We start from the raw sequence: 22,626 nt of genomic DNA, 5'->3' as shown, positions 1-22,626 counted from the left end.
AGACCACCTCCCTCCCTTAGGAGCTCTCCCAGGTCCTGAAGCGTCTCCTCTCCAATCTTCCTCCCTAGAACAGGGATAGGGAACCTGCAGCCCTCCAGACATTGTTGGACTCCAAATCCCATCAGCCCCAGGCAGATAGGCCAATGGCCGGGGTGCTGGGAGTTTCATTAATAGCGTTTTTCTGATGCATACCAGGGTAGGCTTGGAGGTCGGGATGGGGAAGAAAATGGAAGGGATAGGGTAGAACCAAGAGGGAGTGTCACATACAGCCAAGATCACTCTTCCCCACCCCTTGACCAATGACACAATGATTCTGCAGATATACTGACTGGTGTCAGGAGAAAATTATCCCCTGGCATGATTTGGGTTGGGGGGGGGCATTGGCAGGGAGATGCAAGGTGTCACACCCACTTTAAAACACAATTGCAAGAGATTAGGGGTGGCAGAGGGTGAGGAAGAATGAAGGACTAAGCAGATTGTCCAGGGTGCTAATGAGTAGGTGCTCCCCAATAGCCTAAAATAAGAACTGACAATCACTTGCAGCAGCAACACTGGGAGTTATAGTCTAACAACGCCTGGAGAGTCACAGGTTTCTCAGTCGTGCCCTATAGCCTGCCACCCCAAACCTGGTGCCTACTTCCCACAGCTGTTGAAATTGTACGATAAAGACCCTAAGAACCCAGGAATCCGAATAGACTGTTCCTGGACTTCAGAAGAACCTGGCTGCTGGTTCAAGTCAATGCCTATCTAGTCCAGAATCCTGTTCTCACGAGAGCTAACTTTTTGGGGAGCCTGCAAACAGGACTTGAGTGCAACAGCAACTCCCACCACTTGTGATTCCTAAAAACTGATGTTTAAAAGCACATTGCCTCTTTAGCATATCGGTAGTCATTAAGGCTCATTGACAGACTTCACCATGAATTTGCCCCATCCTCTTTTACAGCCATCCAAGTTGGTGGACATCAATGCTTCCTCTGGAAATGAGTCCTCTAGATCAGTGTTTCCCAACCGGTGTTCCGCGGCACACTAGTGTGCCGTGAGACACCGGCTGGTGTGCCGTGGGAGGGAGGCGGGCGAGTCGGGCGGCGAGAGGCGGCGGCGGCGAGGATCCGCGGCGAGCCGGGGGCAGCTCCGCGGTGCTGGTGCCGAGCGGCGGGGCAGCGCGCGCAAAAGGGAGGAGCGCGAGACAGCGGAGGAGGAGGAGGCCGGCATGTCCGGGCAGCAGCAGCAACAGCAGCAGCAGCAACTCCCGGCGACGGCTCCTCCTCCGCCCGCTATCGCCGCCACCACCACAACAGCCGCCGCCGCCTCAGCTGCCGTCGTCCCTCAATCCCTCGCTCTGCTGCCTCCTCCCACCCCGGCAAGGGGAAGGGAAAAAACTTTCACTTTTGTGCGTCCCTCCCGGCGTGACACTGCGCGCTGACGTCACGGGGCGGGGCTTTAATGGTGGTGTGCCGCGAGATTTTTTCCCGGTAAACAGGTGTGCCGTTGCCCAAAAACGTTTGGGAAACACTGCTCTAGATTAACTATTCACTTTGTGGAGCGAAACTACTTTCCTCTGTCTGTCTGGAATCTTCCAACATTCAGCTTCATTAAAGGTAAAGGTAAAGGGACCCCTGATCATTAGGTCCAGTCGTGACTGACTCTGGGGTTGCGGAGCTCATCTCGCTTTATTGGCCGAGGGAGTCAGCGTACAGCTTCCAGGTCATGTGGCCAGCATGACTAAGCCACTTCTGGCGAACCAGAGCAGTGCACGGAAACGCCGTTTACCTTCCCGCCGGAGCGGTACCTATTTATCTACTTGATGTGCTTTCAAACTGCTAGGTTGGCAGGAACAGAGACCAAGCAACAGGAGCTCACCCCGTCGCAGGGATTCGAACCGACAACCTTCTGATCAGCGAGTCCTAGGCTCTGTGGTTTAACCCACAGCGCCACCCGTGTCCCCAGTGCCACCAGCTTTATTGGACGTCCACAAATTCTAGTGCTATAAAAAAGGGAGAAAAACTTATCTCTGTCCACTTTCTCCACACCATGTATGATTTTATACACCTCAGTCATGCTCCCTCTTCCTTGCTTGTGTTGGTGCTGACCTTTAAAGCCCTAAATGGCCTCGGTCCAGTATATCTGAAGGAGCGTCTCCATCCCCATCATTCTACCCGGACACTGAGGTCCAGCACCAAGGGCCTTCTGGTGGTTCCCTCACTGTGAGAAGCCAAGTTACAGGGGGCAGAGGGCCTTCTCGGTAGTGGCACCCACCCTGTGGAACGCCCTCCCACCAGATGTCAAAGAGAACAACAACTACCAGACTTTTAGAAGACATCTGAAGGCAGCCCTGTTTAGGGAAGCTTTTAATGTTTGATGCATTACTGTATTTTAATATTTTGTTGGAAGCCGCCCAGAGTGGCTAGGGAAGCCCAGCCAGATGGGTGGGGTACAAATAATAAATACTTATTATTATTATTATTATTATTATTATTATTATTATTATTACTTTGCCACCAAGCAAGCAACAAACAACAGTATCTCAGAGCAAATGCTTTTATTTGAATTGCTGCAGCCTGCTGACTGATGGGTTGATATTTCCTGTTATCTTCCTCCTCCTGCAAGCACTCAGAATCAAGGTGTCTTGGTCCCACTCACCCAACTCTCTCTCTCGCACGAGCCACGGCCACCCACCCGTGCCATGACTTTCACTTCTTTCTCCCCACTTTCTCCCTCTTGATATCCTTGGCCAGCTCCCCAATCAGCCTCCAGTACTCTCCGAATTTCAACTCCTCGTCGTTGTTGACATCCAAGCTCTTCATCTTCTCGTCGAGGTCGCCAACGTCCTTCGGAAAAGGAGTAAAAGAAAGGAAAAGTCAGGGACACGTCTAATTTGTTAATTTGTTAATTAGACAAATTAACAGGAATTAGATGAATTAACAGGAAGGATCCGAAACCGGCGGGACCAGAATTTTACCGAAGACTGGAGTAAATTTACGAACTATATGAAAAGTATTTGTGATGATCAGATGACATTTGCAGGTTTGCAAGAGGTTCTGTGAGGAGTACTGTTGGAAATATTGTAAAAATGGAAAAGGAGGGATGATAAGTTAAGAGAGGTAAAGACAATATAAAATTAAGTAATGCATAAAAAGAGGTTAAGTCCCAAAAAAGTGTATTTGTAATAATTTGTGTGGTACGTTTTATAATTTGTATGTTAAAATTAATAAAAATGTATTATTATTATTTTAAAAAGGAAAAGTCAGGGATAGCAAAGGCGCTGCGAGGTTTTGTCACACGAACCCGCTTGTAAAAATTATGTAAGGTATGGAGAAGACAGTCTGAGGAGAATTCTCTCTCTCTCTCTCATCATACTCCTAGAGCTCAGAGTCATCCAAGAAAATTGATTGGCAGCCCTCGGTTCAGAACCAACAAAAGGAAATACATCTTCATAACTATGCATAATTAACTTCAGGAATTTGCTCCTGCAAGATCTGGTCAGGTGTCTCGTGTTTGCATCACCCCATGGATGACATGGAGTCTGGTCCAACTTCCCACAAGCAGCAAGTGAGGGGGTGGTCTGAAAGCTACACGCACACAGAGTGAGAGAGGAAAGGAATTCCTTGCACACAGAAATCTAGCATGTCAGGTAGAAGGTGGTCTAGCTGAAATTTATTCCCTGAAGAACTAGTTTTCTACATGCTCTTTCTTGGCAGAGTAGACTAGGTTAGTCGTGTTGATTAATTTCAGTGGGTTTACTCTGGGTAGGAATAAGAACCCCATATATCTATAGCATTTTTATACCACTTTAGCAGTCGTGGCTTTCCCCCTCCTTAAATAATCCTGGGAAGTATACAACAGTTTGTTAGAGGCACTGGGAATTGTAGCTGTCTTAAGGTCTCCTAAAATCTCTCAATTTAACAAACTACAGCTCCTAGGATCCTTTTTTTTTATTTTGTGGGGGTGCCTTAAATGTATAGTATACACAGCCGGGACCATAACCCCGTGGCTTAATGTAGATAAATCAAAGGGAAGTCAATGTTTTTCTTTTTAGTGTTTATATTATTAACTTGTAGGATATGGATTTGTTTCGTTTGTTTGTTTTGAATGTCGGTTTTAGTGTTTTGTGTACTGTTATTTTTTGATATTTTTCATGTTGTTGTTGTGTGGAAAATACTAATAAAATTTATATTAAAAAGAAGAAGAAAAGAAAATCAAAGGCAGCAGGGGTCATATCCAAACCATCAATTGAAATCACATTTATACCACTTTTTAAAGTCAAGGCAGTTTTCTCCAAAGAATCTTGGGAACCACAGTTTAAGGGTGCTGGGAATCATAGCTCAGGGTGGTGTCTCCTAACACCACCCTTAATAAACAACTCCTCCCAGGATCTTATGGAGGCAGCCATGACTGTTAAAGCGGTATCACAGTTCTTTGAACAGCTAGTACAGGTGGAGCCAAGCATTAGTCATTACTCAGAGTAGACCCACCGAAATCAATGGATGTGACTAACTTAGGCTCAGTGGGGTTGCTCCCAATCTTCATCCCACTCAGAAAAAGACCCCCGTTGACTTTAATGAACTAGACTAACGTAGGTCCATTATTTCCAGTGGGTCTACTCTGAGCACAATGGCAACTGTCAAGTAGGTTCACTTTTAAAAGGGACACGAATCAAGGCCTCATGAAAATCCACCAGCGTTTTAATGCACATTTCTCAAAATGGACACATGCGTATACGCAACGTTGCCTAATAGTCACATTTTTGCAGAGCACACATTTTTCTATGCAATTTTACCTAACACACACACACAAAAATCTTTGCAAAGCAATTTTCCTGAATACAATGCATTTTTCTATCTTATTTTCACTAAGAGACGCATTCATACACATCTTGGTGTAAAAGGCTGTGCTAGAGAATGCATTGCATGATTCAGAGAAGGGTGAATTTTGAAGGCAGGCTGCATTTAAGTCATTGATTCCGAAAGCACGACTTAGGTTCTCCTCCAACTGTGACATGAATCAAATACAATACCTCCCCTGTCCTTAGACATTGCGGCTGCTGCAACTGCCAGCTACTCAAAACTTTTGCAATCCTTCACCTTACCTACTGGAATGTAGCACACGAGTGAATCCCTCCACTCTTGTCAGAGTCAGACCATTGGTTTGTCTGGCACAGTATTTCCAACACTGACTGGCAACTGCTCTCTAGGGTTTGAGGCAGGGTTCTCTCTCAGCTGTTGGAGACTAGCTGGATGCAGAGAAGAGGTGGGAGGCAGTAGCTGGAGGACCCCCCAAGGGAAGATGGCTCGGAGCCAGGGAACTGGTGGTGCGTGGTCAGAAGGAGAAGACTGGGAGAAGGATGTGTCAGAAGCAGAAGGTGCAACAGGGTTTAGTGAGCGGTAAAGGTAAAGGGACCCCTGACCATTAGGTCAAGTCATGACCGACTCTGGGGTTGCGGCGCTCATCTCTCTTAACTGGCCAAGGGAGCTGGCGTACAGCTTCTGGGTCATGTGGCCAGCATGACTAAGCTGCTTCTGGTGAACCTGAGCAGCGCACGGAAACGCTGTTTACCTTACCGCCGGAGCAGTACCTATTTGTCTACTTGCACTTTGATGTGCTTTCGAACTGCTAGGTTGGCAGGAGCAGGGACAGAGCAACAGGAGCTCACCCCGTCATGGGGAGTCGAACTGCCAACCTTCTGATCGGCAAGCCCTAGGCTCTGTGGTTTAGACCACAGCGCCACCCGCATCCCTTAGTGAGCGGTTCATAAAAAACTTTTCCTTTGTAAATGCCTGCTCCAATGGTCTTATCTTACTACACTAGGGATTATATAGCTATATCTGAAATTTCATGCATATCAGTTAATATCTTGACCCTGCTCCACTGAATTGAAATTTCACCCTTCACGACATAGGAAAACGGCCAAGTAAACAGCTATTTCGTGGAGGAGGGTCAAGATATTAACTGATATGCATGACATTTCAGGTATAGCTGTATAATCCCTAAGATAGTAAGATAAGACCTTTGGAGCAGGCATTTACAACAACAAAAAAGGTTTCTTATGAACCGCCGTAGTGAGCAGGAAGAGGCTGTGGCAGAGAGCAGTTCAGAAGCAGAGGCAGAAGCAGAGGCTGGAGAGGAGGGGGCCAAGAGGCCCAGATGAGGCAGGCTGCTGAAGAAGCCAGGGAGACTCCCCTCCTGCTGTGTCCAGCTTCCCTCCCTGCTGGTCTTCCAGGACCAGGAGAGGTGTGAAGAGGGAGTAGCAAAGACAGGCAAGTCGACTGAGTCTCAGATTGCTTGGGAAGGAACTGGGGAGAAGCAGACTTAGGCAACAGTGGGCAACCCTCAGCTGCCTCATAGGGGGCAAGGTCTACCAGGATGAGTTGCTGTGCTCGCTAGGCCTGGCCTCCTGAGCAGATCTTGTTTCCCTAACTTCACTGACGCCATGTGATTTATTGCTGACCTGCACGGGACACCATCCCGACTCTAATAATGCCTCTTGCTTGCTTGGATGGAGGATTCGTGAAGGAAGGTGCGAGTGAGTGTGCGGGAACTCGGCGAAGGTAAAATCCGCACTCGTTACTCCACTCACTGTGGCCTCTGGTCCCTTCCCAACACTGCAACATGGCCCTGGAAGGCTGCTCAGAAGGGAATGTCACCCTCAAGCAGAAAACTGTTCCCTGCAGAGCTTCTGGGACATTCATTGAGAGGCAGTGGGTCCCCAACTTGTCCTTCAGCAAAATGCTTTTGGCCTAGCCCTGCTTATCCTGATTTTAAAATAAAAGTCTCCCCCATCCACCTGGTCTTACGCCCTATAATTTGTGTCGTTCCCCCCACCCTACCTTCATGAGGTTCGGGAGCTGCTCGTGAACAAGTTCCTTGAACTCCCCAGCCGTCAGAGTCCCCTTCTTGCCCTCACGGCCCGCATGCGTGAAGAAGATGTTGACGATCTTCTCGATGGCTGCCTCCAGCTCTGTCCATTCGCTGCTGGCCATCTCAGGACTGAGGAGTGGTGAGTGAGTTCCTTCCTCGCTGAGGCTGTGGCTCGATGGATGGAGAGTGTGTTTGTAGCGACGGGCTGTGTAAGACGGGCTCTGTGAACAGGGGAGAGAGGCAAGGTGAGGCAGTCAGGAGGAAATCAACAGGGGAAGAGCAGGAGTAAAGTTGTCAACAAAGCAGCAAAGGACATAAGAAGAACTAAGAGACTGTATAACACCGGTCTTGAAAGACCTACATTGGCTCCCGGTACATTTCCGAGCACAATTCAAAGTGTTGGTGCTGACCTTTAAACCCCTAAACGGCCTTGGCCCAGTATACCTGAATCAGCGTCTCACCCCCATCATTCTACCAGGACACTGAGGTCCAGCACTGAGGGCCTTCTGGCGGTTCCCTCACTGCGAGAAGCCAAGTTACAGGGAACCAGGCAGAGGGCCTTCTCGGTAGTGGCGCCCTCCCTGTGGAACGCCCTCCCACCAGATGTCAAAGAGAACAACAACTAACAGACTTTTAGAAGACATCTGAAGGCAGCCCTGTTTAGGGAAGCTTTTAGTGTTTGACGTATTGCAGTATTTTAATATTTTTTTGGAAGCCGCCCAGAGTGGCTGGGGAAGCCCAGCCAGAAGGGCGGGGTATAAATAATAAAGTAGTAGTAGTAGTAGTAGTAGTAGTAGTATTTTTCTATTGTTCTGCTGTTTTTTATTGCTATGTCTTTTTATTTTTTTAACTGTCAGGGTCTTTCCATAGCAGTATTTTAAATGAATAGAATTAAAGCTCTGGCTAGTTAAAACATCGCCGTCAATCGACAACAGCTCAACAAGAGAGACCAATGTCACTTGTTGCTTTGCCAAACGAATGCGCCATGGGCCGGTCTTTCAGCTTTTCATAGAATCACAGAACGGTAGAATTGGAAAGGATCCTGAGAACCATGTCATCCAACCCTCTGCCATGCAGGCAACATCCCACTTTCCCAATCAGGGATCAAACCTGCAACCTTGGCGTTATCAGCACCACGCTCTAACCAGTTGAGCTACCAGTTTGCAATACTGCCTAGAGGCAAAGGAGAAAACATTCCAGAAGGCCTGTAAACGCCACCTTGGTAGCCAAGATAACCCCATGACCAATTGTCACTTGCTGCAAGAGCAAGATCACATCGTATGTGGTGGGAATGCAGAGAAGTTAAAAAAAATTGGGAAATGATAGCTAATGAATTGAAAAAAATGTTTAAAATAACTTTTGTAAAAAAAACCCAGAAGCATTTTTGTTAGGGGTTGTAGGACAAGACCTGCCAAGGAAAACAAAGAATTTATTCATGTATGCTACAACAGTGGCAAGAGCACAAGGATGGAAGAATGAGGAAACCCCAACAAAGGAACAGCGGCAAGAGAAACCGATGAACTATGCAGAATTGGCTAGACTGACATACAAACTGCGAGGTAAGGACAACGTTGACTTCAAAGAACAATGGGAACTTTTTACAAAGTATTTAAAAAGACAACAAAATGAACTGGACTCCTTGGCAGGTTTTGAATAAACACACACAAATTTAGTGATTGATAACATGGTAGATAGATAAAAGAAGGATTGAAATAATTTTATAATATGCTGAGAAATCAGAGACTGAGGGAAGTCTCGGGGGGAAGAGGGTTTGATGGGGAATGGGAAAAGGGGGGAAATAATGAATATGATATGTTTTGATATATTGTTATGTTGAAATTGTTAATAAATATTTTTTTTAAAAAAAAAAGAACAAGATCAAATCGGCTTAATCACGTGCTTGGGCATATACTGTATTAGTTGGCTTGCTTGGGATGCTTATCAAGTTGGGAGAAGGGAGACCTCTCACACTGATTTCCTGCCAGCCTGAGATGGATGAGAGATAAGCTTCTGCCTTATCTGAGAGATGGATGAAAGCTTCTACCTTATCTGGGAGATGGATGAGAGATAATGTACTACCTTATCTGAGAGATGGAAGGGGGCTCTAAGCCAGGGGTGAGTTAACTGGATTATTGGTGCCTGTTTACGTAGTTTGCTTTGTGCATAAGTAATGCTTAACATAATAGCAGTGAGGCTCTGCAGGGAGCGTTGTAAGCTTACACTTTCCTTTAATAAAGCACTAGAACTGGCCATTCTGGAGTTCTCCCATCCTCCTTCAGCATATCTGCTTCAACCAACTCTCACAAGCCCTCGACCTTTCTTTTCTCCTCGTGAAAACCTATCAGCATATACGCGCAAACTTCTCCTGATGTTCGCAATCTTCTTATGCACCTATTTGCAACGTTCCCCAGTAGAGTGCATTTGTGGCGGGTTGGTTTCACTAAGAGATCCATTTCCACGCACACTTTAACGCCAGTTTGTACATCGTTATACATGTTACTCTGCTAAAGAAACTGGATTGCAAAATTCAGAGAAGCGCAGATTTCCTAAAATGGCTGTGTTTCCATTTGTGCATCATTTTGGGATGCAGAAACTAGGGAGATTCGTCTTTAAATGTGAGCTGAATCACATTTCTCCCCATCAACTCTGACTGTGGGTTGATCCTAGTACATTTCTGCAGGACATTGTATCCCAAAAATATCAGAAAGCGGTCAAGTCCCAAGGAGAAGGGAACTGGTTGTTAAGAGGGCAAGGAGCTCGCCTCCCTCTATGGAAATTAGGAACTAATAACACCACTAAAAAGAATTAACAGTAAGAAATAACAATGCGCACATCAGAGTTGTATCTTTCCACCCATAGATTAATCAATTGCATTGCGCTGCACGCTGACTTGGGAATAAGCCACCTCCAACTCAATGAGGCTTACTTTTGGGTAAATGTGAGGAGGTGGATTCGGTTGCATTGATGTGTGGGCCGGATCCTATGGATGCCCTCTTGCAAACCAGTCCTGCTGAATTCAGGGCGAAAGCATGTATAGCATTGCACCACTTTCCTCCCGGGGCAACTAAAGCACTTCTAAACGCAACTTTGGGGTCAGGAGAGACACTATCCCCTCCGTCCCACAGCCCTGCGATCTGGCTCCCCATACCACACCAGCTAATTGTCTTAAAAGGCAATTAGCTCCAAAATAGGTGACCAACGTCCAATCTGGCTGGTCCTTACGCTGGTTAGCTGGCTGGACTGAGAATTAATAGCACCCTTTAAAATGTAAGAAAAGCCCTCCTCAGCGAGAGACCCAGGAAACTCTCAGAAACCCACCAGCAAGGCATGGAGGCAATGTTCCTTAGTTGTTGTTTTTTGCAATTTGTTTTTGCAATTTGTCTTTAGCACCTTGTTTTCAGGATAAACTGACCCTGAATTTGGAGGCTCTGTTTTGCTGGCAATGTTTTAGACCTGTGTGCCACAACGATAGATGATAGATAGATAGATAGATAGATAGATAGATAGATAGATAGATAGATAGATAGATGATAGATAGATAGATAGATGATAGATAGATAGATAGATAGATAGATAGATGATAGATAGATAGATAGATAGATAGATAGATAGATAGATAGATAGATAGATAGATGATAGATAGATAGATAGATAGATGATAGATAGATAGATAGATGATAGATAGATAGATAGATAGATAGATAGATAGATATAGAGAGATAATTGATGACAGATGATAGATAGATGATAGATAGATAGATGATAGATAGATAGATAGATAGATAGATGATAGGTAGATAGATAGATAGATAGATAGATAGATAGATAGATAGATAGATAGATAAATAGATAGATGATAGATATAGAGAGATGATAGAGATAGATGATAGATAGATGATAGAGATGATAGATAGATAGATAGATAGATAGATAGATAGATAGATAGATAGATAGATGATAGATAGATAGATAGATAGATAGATAGATAGATGATAGATAGATATAGAGAGATGATAGAGAGAGAGAGAGAGAGAGAGAGAGAGAGAGAGAGAGAGAGAGAGAGAGATAGGGCTCATCCACACTTCTGCTTCTGTCATGCTCAATAAAGCACAGGTCCAAGCTGTTTTCCCCTTGCCCTGCTCCTTTCCAAGGAAAAACCCACTCTTTAGAGCCAGATCAGAACAAATGGCAAACCAGGGGAAACCTGAATTGTCACCTCTGTTGTATCTCTGACCAACAGCAGACCTCAAGGGATCTTGAGTCCCTCGATAGGGAGGTGGACTTCAAAAGCCAACCCCAATTCTTATAACAGCCGTTTGTTCTGATCGAGCATTAAAGAGCAGTTTTCCCTGGGCAGGAAGCAGCGAGACAATAGGAAATGTGGGTATGCCCTTACAGATACACATCTGTGATTCTATCTAATCTAGTGGCTACGAAGCACATCTTGTGGGCTATTTTGGATTCTGGTGTGTCATGTCACTTCCACGTGACTGGTTTATCTGGCACTCATCCTGATTTGTTTGCACAAAGTTTGCCTGGATGTTAGATGCCCTCTGCTATTTATTGAGCATTTTGTTCTGATTCGTTAGACGGCGTCGTGTCAATCAACTGCGACCCAACGCGCGCTCTCTGGTGCTTTCTCCCATCGCTTTCCTTCCTGCAAAAAGTCCAGGGTGGGGTGGGGGAAAGTGGGTTTATGCAAGACCTCCCAATCAATTTTAATTGCCCAACCCAGATTCGCCAGTACATGATTGGATCTCATTGGAAAACAGCATCTGTCTGGAAGTGCTCTTCATAGAATACAATGTTATTACAAGAGAATAAATACATACAGTGGTACCTCGGGTTACATACGCTTCAGGTTACATACGCTTCAGGTTACAGACTCCGCTAACCCAGAAACAGTACTTCAGGTTAAGAACTTTGCTTCAGGATGAGAAGAGAAATCGTGCTCCGGCGGCACAGCAGCAGCAGGAGGCCCCATTAGCTAAAGTGGTGCTTCAGGTTAAGAACAGTTTCAGGTTAAGTACGGACCTCCAGAACGAATTAAGTACTTAACCCGAGGTACCACTGTATAGGGAGATAGCTGAATGGATAGAGACAGACAGTGCAGCCATTAACATACAGTGGTGCCTCGCAAGACGAAAATAATCCGTTCTGTGATTCTCTTCGTCTAGCGGTTTTTTCGTCTTGTGAAGCAAGCCCATTGACGGATTAGCGGATTAGCGCTATTAGCGCTTTTAGCGGCTTTTAGCGGCTTTTAGCGGCTTATCTGCTGATTGGATCTGCTGATAAGCGGCTTAGCGGCTTAGAAAAAGGGGGGGGGGAGGAAAAAAACCCAGCAGGAACTCGCAAGACATTGTCGTCTTGCGAAGCAAGCCAATAGGAAATTGGTTTTGCGAAGCACCTCCAAAACGGAAAACTCTTTTGTCTAGCGAGTTTTCCGTCTTACGAGGCATTCGTCTTGCGGGGCACCACTATATTTACTTAGGGCATGTGTCTCCTAAAGTTCACTGGCTCTCAAGTAAAAGTGCTTAGGATTTGCCCACTTGTTTCTTAAACATAAGAGCAGAGGAGGAGTCCTGCAGGATCAGACCACTGACCCATACAATCCAGAACCCTGTTCTCACAGTGGTCCTCACCCCTGCTGCAGGTTCCAGTAACTGGCGTTCAGGAGCACTGCTGCCTGTGGAGACAGAGTCAAACCAACATGGCTAGTAGCCATCGATAGCCCTCTCCTCCTCCTCCATGAAAATGTCTCTAATCCATTTTCTTGAAGCCACCCAAGTCGGTCGCCATCGGCCACTGCCTCCTGCGGGGAGTTCCGCAGTTTACTCTGCACTGCATGGAAAAGCCCTTCTTTTTATCTGCCCCGGCCCTTCCCACATTCAACTCCACTTCAAACTCTGGTGTTATGAGAGATGGGGAGACACCTTTTCTCTGTCCTCGTGCATCATTACCGTATTTTTCACTCTATAAGACGCACCAGACCACAAGACGCACCTAGTTTTTGGAGGAGGAAAACAAGAGAAAAAAATATTCTGAATCTCAGAAGCCAGAACAGCAAGAGGGATCGCTGCGCAGTGAAAGCAGCAATCCCTCTTCTGTTCTGGCTTCTGGGATAGCTGTGCAGCCTGCATTCGCTCCATAAGACGCACACACATTTCCCCTTACTTTTTAGGAGGGAAAAGTGAGTCTTATAGAGCAAAAAATACGGTATATAAACTTCTCTCACGCCACCTCTTAATGGTCATTTCTCTAAGCTAAAAAGTCCCAGATGCTGAAATTAATAATAATAATAATAATAATAATAATAATAATAATAATAATTTATTATTTATACCCCACCCATCTGGCTGGGCTTCCCCAGCCGCTCTGGGCGGCTTCCAACAAAATATTAAAATACCGTAATGCATCAAACATTAAAAGCTTCCCTAAACGGGGCTGCCTTCAGATGTCTTCTAAAAATATTTCCTCATGGGGTGGGGGCTCGCTCCAACCCCCTTGATCATTTGTGGTTGTCCTTTTCTGAAATTTTTCCCATTCTGCAATCTCTCTTTTTTCTTTTCTTTTTTTTGAGGGGAGGAGCCCAGAACTTCTTAAACCTCTGAGCTTATCTCAGAATCTCACCAGTACAGTGGTACATCAGGTTAAGAACTTAATTCATTCCGGAGGTCCGTTCTTAACCTGAAACTGTTCTTAACCTGAGGTACCACTTTAGCTAATGGGGCCTCCTGCCACCGCCACACGATTTCTGTTCTCATCCTGAAGCAAAGTTCTTATCCTGAGGTACTATTTCTGGGTTAGCGGAGTCTGTAACCTGAAGCGTCTGTAACCCGAGGTACCACTGTACCTCAAACAGATGACCCTCCTCTGCTTGCAGATTTTTCTAACACACCTCAATGCATGCATGTAATCCATGAATGCAATGGTGGCTTGGATGGGTGTTTTCAAGTGATTCATCGCCTCCCAAAATTCTTTTCGTTAGTCAGCAGACTTTGCACTCCCATAACTGCACTGCCCCATATCTCTCTCTCTCACACACACACACATGCACATCCCATGACCAAAGAAGGGGGTCCAGCCTCTGTCACCAGCTGGCAGCATGCCCCTTCCCAAGGATTGCCACTTACCCTGAAGACGGACGCTTGCAAGGATAATGTCAGTGGGGGAACAGGGCGGTGCTTTTTATACAGCTGTGGGCAGCCAGAATCGGGGGAAACGAGGAAGGGGGGGAGTTGTTCAAAGGATCAGTGCTCCATTAAGCTAAAAGACTTTGCTGGTGTACGGTTTCTCTTTCCACAGACACCGCCCACGCCCGGACTCCCCCCCCCAGGCTGCAGCCCGCACTGCTACTGACACAGGGCACTGCCTTCCTGGCTTGTCAACAACAACCCACAAAGCTTAGCAGCCAGTCTTGGCCCTGCCCTGCTGTCCACAAACAAACTTTCCTTTTGCAAGATTCGGCATGCAACCAAGGAAAGTCGGGGGGGGTGAGAAGCCCCCAACAACAACACCTCGTGTTTGTGGGTGTGTACAGGCTGCAGAAGACACACACAAGGGGAGAGTTTGTGTTACAGACTCTCTGCCCGGGCCTCGGGATGAGTTAGCAGGGAAGGCGGTGGAAGCCCTCCAGGAAAATCTATTTCATGAGCTGACTCACTCGCCCAGCCACCGTTTGCAGAAAAACACGACTGGCCGTCGCTCACGCTGGGACATTTTTTTGTGGGGGGGGGAGGGGTAGTTTGATTTTGATTTTGGCCAGGAAAAGTAAACAGGATGCCCTAGCAAGGCTTGGACTTGATGCCAGGCTCGGACAAGAAGATCTAGCAAGGTTCTGAATTTAAGTCAGATTCAGACAAGCATACCCTCCAACGTTTCTCTGATGAAAATAGGGGCGTCCCATTCCACAATGAATTTTACTACAGTGGTGCCTCGCAAGACGAAAAGAATCCATTCTGTGATTCTCTTCGTCTAGCGGTTTTTTCGTCTTGCGAAGCAAGCCCATTGACGGATTAGCGCTATTAGCGCTATTAGCGGCTTTTAGCGGCTTTTAGCGGCTTATCGGATCAGCTGATAAGCGGCTTAGCGGCTTAGAAAAAGGAGGGGAGGGAAAAAAACCGCAGGAACTCGCAAGACATTTTCGTCTTGCGAAGCAAGCCCATAGGAGACTCATTTTGCGAAGCACCTCCAAAACGGAAAACTCTTTCGTCTAGCGAGTTTTCCGTCTTGTGAGGCATTCGTCTTGCGAGGCACCACTGTATTTATACCCCACACTGGGTTGTCCCAGCCTCTCTGGGCAGCTTCCAACATATATGAAAACATAATAAAACATTAAACATAAAAAAACACAACTTCCCTATATAGGATTGCCTTCAGACAGCTCGGGGGTTGGATAACTCCATACCCTCCAGTGCAAATAGGGTCATCCTACCATACACTCCAACGTTTCTCTGAAGAAAATAGGGATGTCCTAAGGAAAAGCAGGATGTTCCGGGATCAAATCAGAAACCGGGACAGCTTCTCTAAAACGGGGACGTCCCTGGAAAATAGGGACACTTGGAGGGTCTGAGACAGGATGATCTAGCAAGATTTTGAATTTAATTCAGGATCAAACAGTTTGATCTAGCGAGGCTTGGATTTAAGTCAGATTCAGTCAGGACGACCTTGCAAGATTTTGAATTTAAGTCAGGCTCAGACAGACTCAGACAGGAAGTTTAGCATTCATGGGAGTTGTAGTCTAACAATCACTGGATAGATGCAGGTTCCTTCCTGACCCAACTGGGCCAGTTTTCCACTGAAGACCAGGAAATCATAGCATCTGGAATTAAGTGGTATGCTGCCTTTTGATTATAGGGATTCTGTTTAACCATTGAAATATCTCAAGATCACAGATCTGCGCTCTGAATGAATGTATCTGGAACATTGCCTCTTTTCCTTCAACATTCAACTGTTACCCATGGATTAAAGATGTCCACATGAATGATATATCCATCCCCACCAACAATCAGCTGGCATTTTGTGGCCACTGAGCATGCTCAATTCTTGTTTTGCTGGAGGGTTTGTTTGTTTGTTTGTTTGTTTGTTTGTTTCCCTCCCTTTAGCATTTCTCCCTAAATAGATTTCAACATCTGTAAACCTCAGGATTCCCCAAGCCAGTCGATATCTCCCTCTTGCAGAAGGATCCTGCCATTTTCATGACTTAACCATCAGCGATAGAAGGAATTATGCATCATGGAACGTTTGGTGGGGAAAATATTTTTATTTTGTAGAAGAATCAGTGCCTGGCTTCAATGCCAAGCCCGTTAGAGATCCACAATATTTACCAACCTTCCCAAGAATGGGGCAGGGGACGACCCCCCCCCCCACACTCATCCTTTCCTCACTGCCTCGAGATCTTCCTTTTCTAAACAATAAATTGATTGATGCTAAATTGCTATATTATCCCAATTCCAAACTGTTTTATATATCAAACACCCTTGTTTCCTAAGAAGAAAACTGCACAAGAACGTGGCAACACGAGAACGGGCCTTCTCTGCGGTGGCTCCCCGTCTGTGGGACGTTCCTTTTCAACCAGGCTTTTTGGTTGATTTGATTGACATATGCCCTTTTAAAATGTGGGGTTTTTATGGGAGAGGGTGTTATTGGGTTATTGTTTTTATTTTGATTATATATTTTGTGGTTTTGAGTTCTGGTTTTGTTCTGTGAGCTGCCCTAAGACCTCCAGGTATAGGGCAGAATATAAATTCAATAAATAAATCAAATGAATGAATGAATACAAAGAAAACAAATGAAATAGAACGTGGGGAAAAGAAAATGGCATGTGGGAGAGGAGGGATAATATAACAAAAAAGGCTATAGCTCCGTGAGATAATGCAATCATTTACATTGTCATTCCAGAAAAGGCCCACTTCTCAACAAATGTGCTTTCCTGAGTATTACATATTGTGTTTTTCTTATGTGTAAGGTTTATCGTTAAGATAGTTTGCCAGGTTTTCCTTAGCCAATCAGATATGGGGATGGGGTTATATTTCTGTTTTTGTGCCATATACTGTTTTGTTGTCGTTAGCAGCATCGTAATCAGCTGCACTTCAGTGTTAATGACCTCAGAGCGAAGTATCAAATGGAGAGTTATTTTTCAATGTTCTCAAATGACGATGTTAAGCTGCAGCTTTCCCCCACTCCGACTCTGCAAGCTCATAATCCCAAATCCACTCACATTTAGTTCAGTCTACAGCAGTCACTTACCTGCTATTGGAAAAATGTGGTCACCGACCCCCCACCACCACACACACAAACACACACACACACACACTCCTGTGCTCCTCCCCAAGTCACCAGCCTCCTCCAGTCCTTCCTGTTTTTGAACACTGCTTTAGCAGAAGCGGTGAAGGTTCAGTTCAATATCTTACTGGTTTATCCTGAGCAGCTCAGTTTGTTATAGACAGCTTTGGGAACGGGAATGGGCAAATCCGTTCCTCCTTTTTCCCATTATTCAGTTCAGTTCTCCACATCTGCACATCAGTTTGCAGATCCACACCCTCCCCACACAAAAAAGCCTTTCTGAGAATTCATCAGCTTGAATCGAAGAATTCATTTTTTGTGCATGACTCCTGGCATACAAAATTTTGCATGCAATTTTTATTTATTTTTTGCATTTTTGCAAAGCAATTTTCGGTAATACAATGCATATTTGACATGTTGCTTCCACTAACAGATGCACACTTTGGTCTCATGGGTGGATTTTTTGTATGCATGACTCAGCTGCAGAATTGCACTGCAAAAGCACAAATTTCAAAGGTCGGCCACAATTCGATTCATGCGTTGCTTTGGGTGAATCAGTAGGTTTGACTTTAAGTTCGAACCGAAACAATTTCCCCTCCATCCCTATACCTGACCACTGGCTGTGCTGGCTACACACTCATTCTAAATGTAGACCAATGTGTCCTACCTTCTAGATCAGCACAAGAGGCAGATATCAGAAGGAAGGGGGGAAAGAGGCAGCGGTGGTGCAGTGGTTAGAGTGGTCAACTAGGACCCGAGAGGGAGATTGGAGTTTGAAAACCACCACTCAGCCATGAAGCTCACTGGGTACGATCTCAAGCCCAGCCACTGCCTCTCAGCCTAACCTACCTTTCAGATGGCATGGAGAGAACTGTGTACAGTGGTACCTCGGGTTACATACGCTTCAGGTTACAGACTCCGCTAACCCAGAAATATTACCTCAGGTTAAGAACTTTGCTTCAGGATGAGAACAGAAATCGTGCTCCGGCGGAACGGTAGCAGCAAGAGGCCCCATTAGCTAAAGTGGTGCTTCAGGTTAAGAACAGTTTCAGGTTAAGAACGGACCTCTGGAACGAATTAAGTACTTGACCAGAGGTACCACTGTATGTCACTTTGAGCTCCTTGAGGGGGAAAAAGGTGGGATGGAAATCAATCAATTAACGAATACACACAATTTCCCCAATAAATGCATTTTTGTCAATATGGTTTGATTGATGATGGACTGCATAGCAAAATTCAGAGAAGTGCGAATTTTGACGGATAGCTGTGTTTTCGTTTCCGAAAGTGAGGATTTGATAGATTTGGCTGAAACCTAGATCCGATTTCTCCCCCCGCCCCCATCACTGAGGAGAGCCTCAGGAAGTTCCCCCTCAGGCCTTGCTTAGGCATTCCTGGGCTTTATGGACCAATTGCCTGACTCAGTATTAAGTGGCCTTGTAAAACAGCTAAGTTATTTGACAATAATAGTAATAAGGCTATGTTTTGCTGCTTTGGCCCACAGAGAGATAACACTGGAATGCAGAAGAGGTGGCCGGACAAGAATTACCGGAAAGATCCTTCGGCGTACAAAGCAACAACCCCTATCCGCTGCCGAGAGGCCCAGTGTTTTGACTCTGACATGTCACACTTTAAAAAAAGGAAAAAATCAAATTAGCATTGCGTAGGTTTTGCGAGACCTGGCAACGCATCTCAGGTTGTTTTATTCATTTATTCATCAAAATTGCACTTATGGCCCACCTTTTATTCCAATGAGCTGAAGGTCACATACATGGTTCTGCTCTTCTCATTTCATCTTCACAACCGCCCTGTGAGGTCAGCCAGGCTGAGACGCACAGACTGTGGCAAGGTCTCATTCAGCGAGCTTCAAGGCCAAGGCAGGATTCGAACCCAGCTCTCTCCTAAGTCCTAGTCCAGCACCCCAAGGGGAAATGATTGCTGTGGTGACAACGTGGACTAGACGGACCATTGGCCTGATCAGACAGGGATCGTCTTACATGCCCTTCAACATTTCTCCGATAAAAATGGGGACTTCCATCATTATTATTATTATTATTATTATTATTATTATTATTATTATACCACGCCCATCTGACTGGGTTGCCCCAGCTCAGGGCAGCTAGGCAGCTTCCAACATATATAAAAACATCATAAAGCATTAAACATTTTTTAAAAACCTATACAGTGGTACCTCAGGTTACAGACACTTCAGGTTACAGACTCCGCTAACCCAGAAATAGTACCTCGGGTTAAGAACTTTGCTTCAGGATGAGAACAGAAAGTGCAGCAGCGGCGCAGCGGCAGCAGGAGGCCCCATTAGCTATAGTGGTGCTTCAGGTTAAGAACAGTTTCAGTTTAAGAATGGACCTCCAAAACGAATTAAGTACTTAACCCGAGGTACCACTCTACAGAGGTGCTTTATATGCTTGGCTTGGGGGTCACATTAACTCTTCAACATTTCTCCAGTGAGAATAGGGACAACCTAAGGAAAACCGAGGGACGCGGGTGGTGCTGTGGGTTAAACCACAGAGCCTAGGACTTGCCAATCCGAAAGTTGGCAGATCGAATCCTCACGATGGGGTGAGCTCCTGTTGCTCAGTCCCTGCTCCTGCCAACCTAGCAGTTCGAAAGCATGAAGTGCAAATAGATAAATATGTACCACTCCGGCAGGAAGGTAAACGGTGTTTCCATGCGCTGCTCTGGTTCGCCAGAAGCGGCTTAGTCATGCTGGCCACATGACCCGGAAGCTGTACGCCGGCTCCCTCGGCCAGTAAAGCGAAGTGAGCGCTGCAACCCCAGAGTCGGTCACAACTGGACCTAATGGTCAGGGGTCCCTTTACCTTTAAGGAAAACCTATCCATTCTGAGGGAAATCAGTCCTGAGTGCTCACTAGAAGGGCAGATCCTGAAGCTAAGGCTCCAGTACTTTGGCCACCTCATGAGAAGAGAAGACTCCCTGGAAAAGACCCTGATGTTGGGAAAGATGGAGGGCACAAGGAGAAGGGGACGACAGAGGATGAGATGGTTGGACAGTGTTCTCGAAGCTACCAGCATGAGTCTGACCAAACTGCGGGAGGCAGTGGAAGACAGGAGTGCCTGGCGTGCTCTGGTCCAGGGGGTCACGAAGAGTCGGACACGACTAAACATCAACAAGGAAAAGTGGGACATTCCAGGATCAAATTAGAAACCAAGATGGATTCTGTAAATCCAGGAAATTCCCTGGAAAATAGGGGCACTTGGAGGGTCCGTCCTTACGTTCTTAAACCGCGAAGCCCCATTATCAGCAGAGAGCGTCCCACATTTTTCATTGTCGTTCCTCGCCCCCTGTCATGATCAAGCCCGGCCTGTCGGCAACAGCAAACGCTGATTGATCGACACACATTCCTTCCTTCTGTGGAGGCTTGCAATAACAGGGGCTTATTTTAGTTTTTGCAAACCATTGCCAGCCTCCTGTTGCTGAGCCCTAACACGTTCAGATGACCCGGGATTCTGGGAACACCAGCAGCAAGGAACACCGGCCCGGCCTGTTTCGTGTGCCCACACGCGCATAACTCTGTCTCGCTCACCCATATGCTAATCCGGGCCAGTCGAGCTCCATGCCATCGCCAAGGGTAGATAATAGATTTCCGGAGAACTGGGACAAGGCGAGGACGTCACAGCTTTCCAACCCCGGAAGCAACCACCTTTGGCTGGAGAAAAAGAGGCACGTGCCATAGGACTCAGAGGATAAGCGAGGCCATGTGTCACGCACAAGCTCCCCAGTGAATAATGGCCAACTGCTTGTGACAGCATTGCCTCCCCCCTCACAATATTTATTTATTCAAATTTCTGAACCACATCATACTTTGAAATTTTCGAGGCCACATTCACACCATGCATTCAAAGCGCAATAATATCCCTTTAAACAGCCAGGGGTGTCTCCTCCCCCCCAAAAAAATAAAAGAATTCTTGGAGCTGTTGTTTGTTATGGTCGCTGAGAGTTGTTAGGAAACACCCCCCACCCCCCGTTCTCTTTGCAGAGCTACAATTCCCAGAGTGGTTTAAGAATCAAGCCCTCTTCGCAGGGATTTTTGGGATTTGTAGCCCTCTGATGGGTATAGGTGGGTCAGTTCTCAGCTCCCTGAAGAAAGGAGAGCTCCCATAATCTTATTTTTTGGGGGGGAGCCTGTTTATACTGCAATGATACCACTTTAAATAGTCATGGAGCCCCGCAAAAGATTCTGGGAGCTGTGGTTTGTTAAGGGTGCTGAGAGTTGTTAGGTAAAGGTAAAGGGACCCCTAACCATTAGGTCCAGTCGTGGCCAACTCTGGGGTTGCGGCGCTCATCTCGCTTTATTGGCCGAGGGAGCCGGCATACAGCTTCCGGGTCATGTGGCCAGCATAACTAAGCCGCTTCTGGCGAACCAGAGCAGTGCATGGAAATGCCGTTTACCTCCCCGCCAGAGCGGTACCTATTTATCTACTTGCACTTTGACGTGCTTTCAAACTGCTAGGTTGGCAGGAGCTGGGACCGAACAACGGGAGCTCACCCCGTCGCGGGGATTCGAACCGCCAACCTTCTGATCGGCAAGTCCTAGGCTCTGTCGTTTAGACCACAGCGCCACCCGCGTCCCTCCCTGAGAGTTGTTAGGAGACACCCATTTCCCCTCCCTGAGCTGCAATGTATGGTGTGAATGTGGCCATTTTGATGTAAAAACAAAGACACAAACCCCTGATACACAAAGAAGGAGAAAGGGGGAGACTCAGCGAGCTCCCTGGGAAAGAAGGAAATGACAGTGTGGTGTAGCGGTTAGAGTGCTAGACTAGGACATGGAAGACCAGGGTAAAGCTCATTGGGTGTGGCCTTGGGCCAGTCACTGCCTCTCAGCCTAACCCACCTCACAGGGTTGTTGCAACGACAAAACTGGGGGAGGCAGAGAAGCATGTATGCCATCTTGAATTCCGTGACGGAAAGTTGGGATATAAATGTAATAAATACATACATAAATCTTCAGAGAAAAGCTGACAATGAATCAGGCCTGTATTTCAGCAGGTGAGGAATCCTTCTCAGCCCCGAGGGCCACATTCCAACCTTCTGAGGGCCACAAGCCAGGGGTGAATTTTTTACCAATGTGATTTTTTTAGAAGACATCTGAAGGCAGCCCTGTTTCGGGAAGCTTTTAATGTTTGATGTATTATAGTATTTTAATATTCTTTTGGAAGCCGCCCAGAGTGGCTGGGGAAGCCCAGCCAGATGGGCGGGGTATAAATAATAAATTATTACTATTATTATTATTATTATTATTATTATTATTATTATTATTATTTGCATAGTAGGCTATTTTCTGCGCACACACACTTTTCTCTTTATCCTTCATCCAGGCAAGCAAGACGACATATCTCCAGCCAGGCCAAAATACTCAAGGGTTGGTGAGGGTGTGGCTTGGGAGGGTGGTTCTGAGGGCCAGATAGATATATTTGGAGGGCCACATTTGACCCATGGACTTGAGGT

The 22,626-nt window shown here is 46.1% G+C and overlaps 1 protein-coding gene across 1 annotated transcript; it reads right to left on the bottom strand.

The window, feature by feature from the left end:
• Positions 1-2,524: 2,524 nt before the first annotated feature.
• On the bottom strand, positions 2,525-14,153 carry S100A13 (S100 calcium binding protein A13). Its single transcript, XM_083477466.1, has 3 exons — positions 13,989-14,153; positions 6,825-7,076; positions 2,525-2,828 (listed from the first exon to the last, which is right to left on the bottom strand). Exons 2-3 carry the CDS (start codon positions 6,975-6,977, stop codon positions 2,691-2,693), a joined length of 291 nt encoding a protein of 96 aa, XP_083333592.1. The 5' UTR covers positions 6,978-7,076; positions 13,989-14,153; the 3' UTR covers positions 2,525-2,690.
• Between the last annotated feature and the right edge of the window lie 8,473 nt (positions 14,154-22,626).

This window comes from Podarcis liolepis, assembly GCF_965112155.1.
Source record: "Podarcis liolepis genome assembly, chromosome: 15".
In the NCBI taxonomy this organism is placed as follows: Eukaryota; Metazoa; Chordata; class Lepidosauria; order Squamata; family Lacertidae; genus Podarcis; species Podarcis liolepis.
This window is presented reverse-complemented; position numbering and strand designations above follow the sequence as displayed.

Excerpts from the sequence above, each read along its gene's own strand:
- S100A13 (XM_083477466.1), bottom strand. The coding sequence starts at position 6,977 with ATGGCCAGCAGCGAATGGACAGAGCTGGAGGCAGCCATCGAGAAGATC. Across the intron at positions 2,829-6,824 it reads AGCTCCCGAACCTCATGAAG|GACGTTGGCGACCTCGACGA; the intron begins GTAGGGTGGGGG and ends CCTTTTCCGAAG.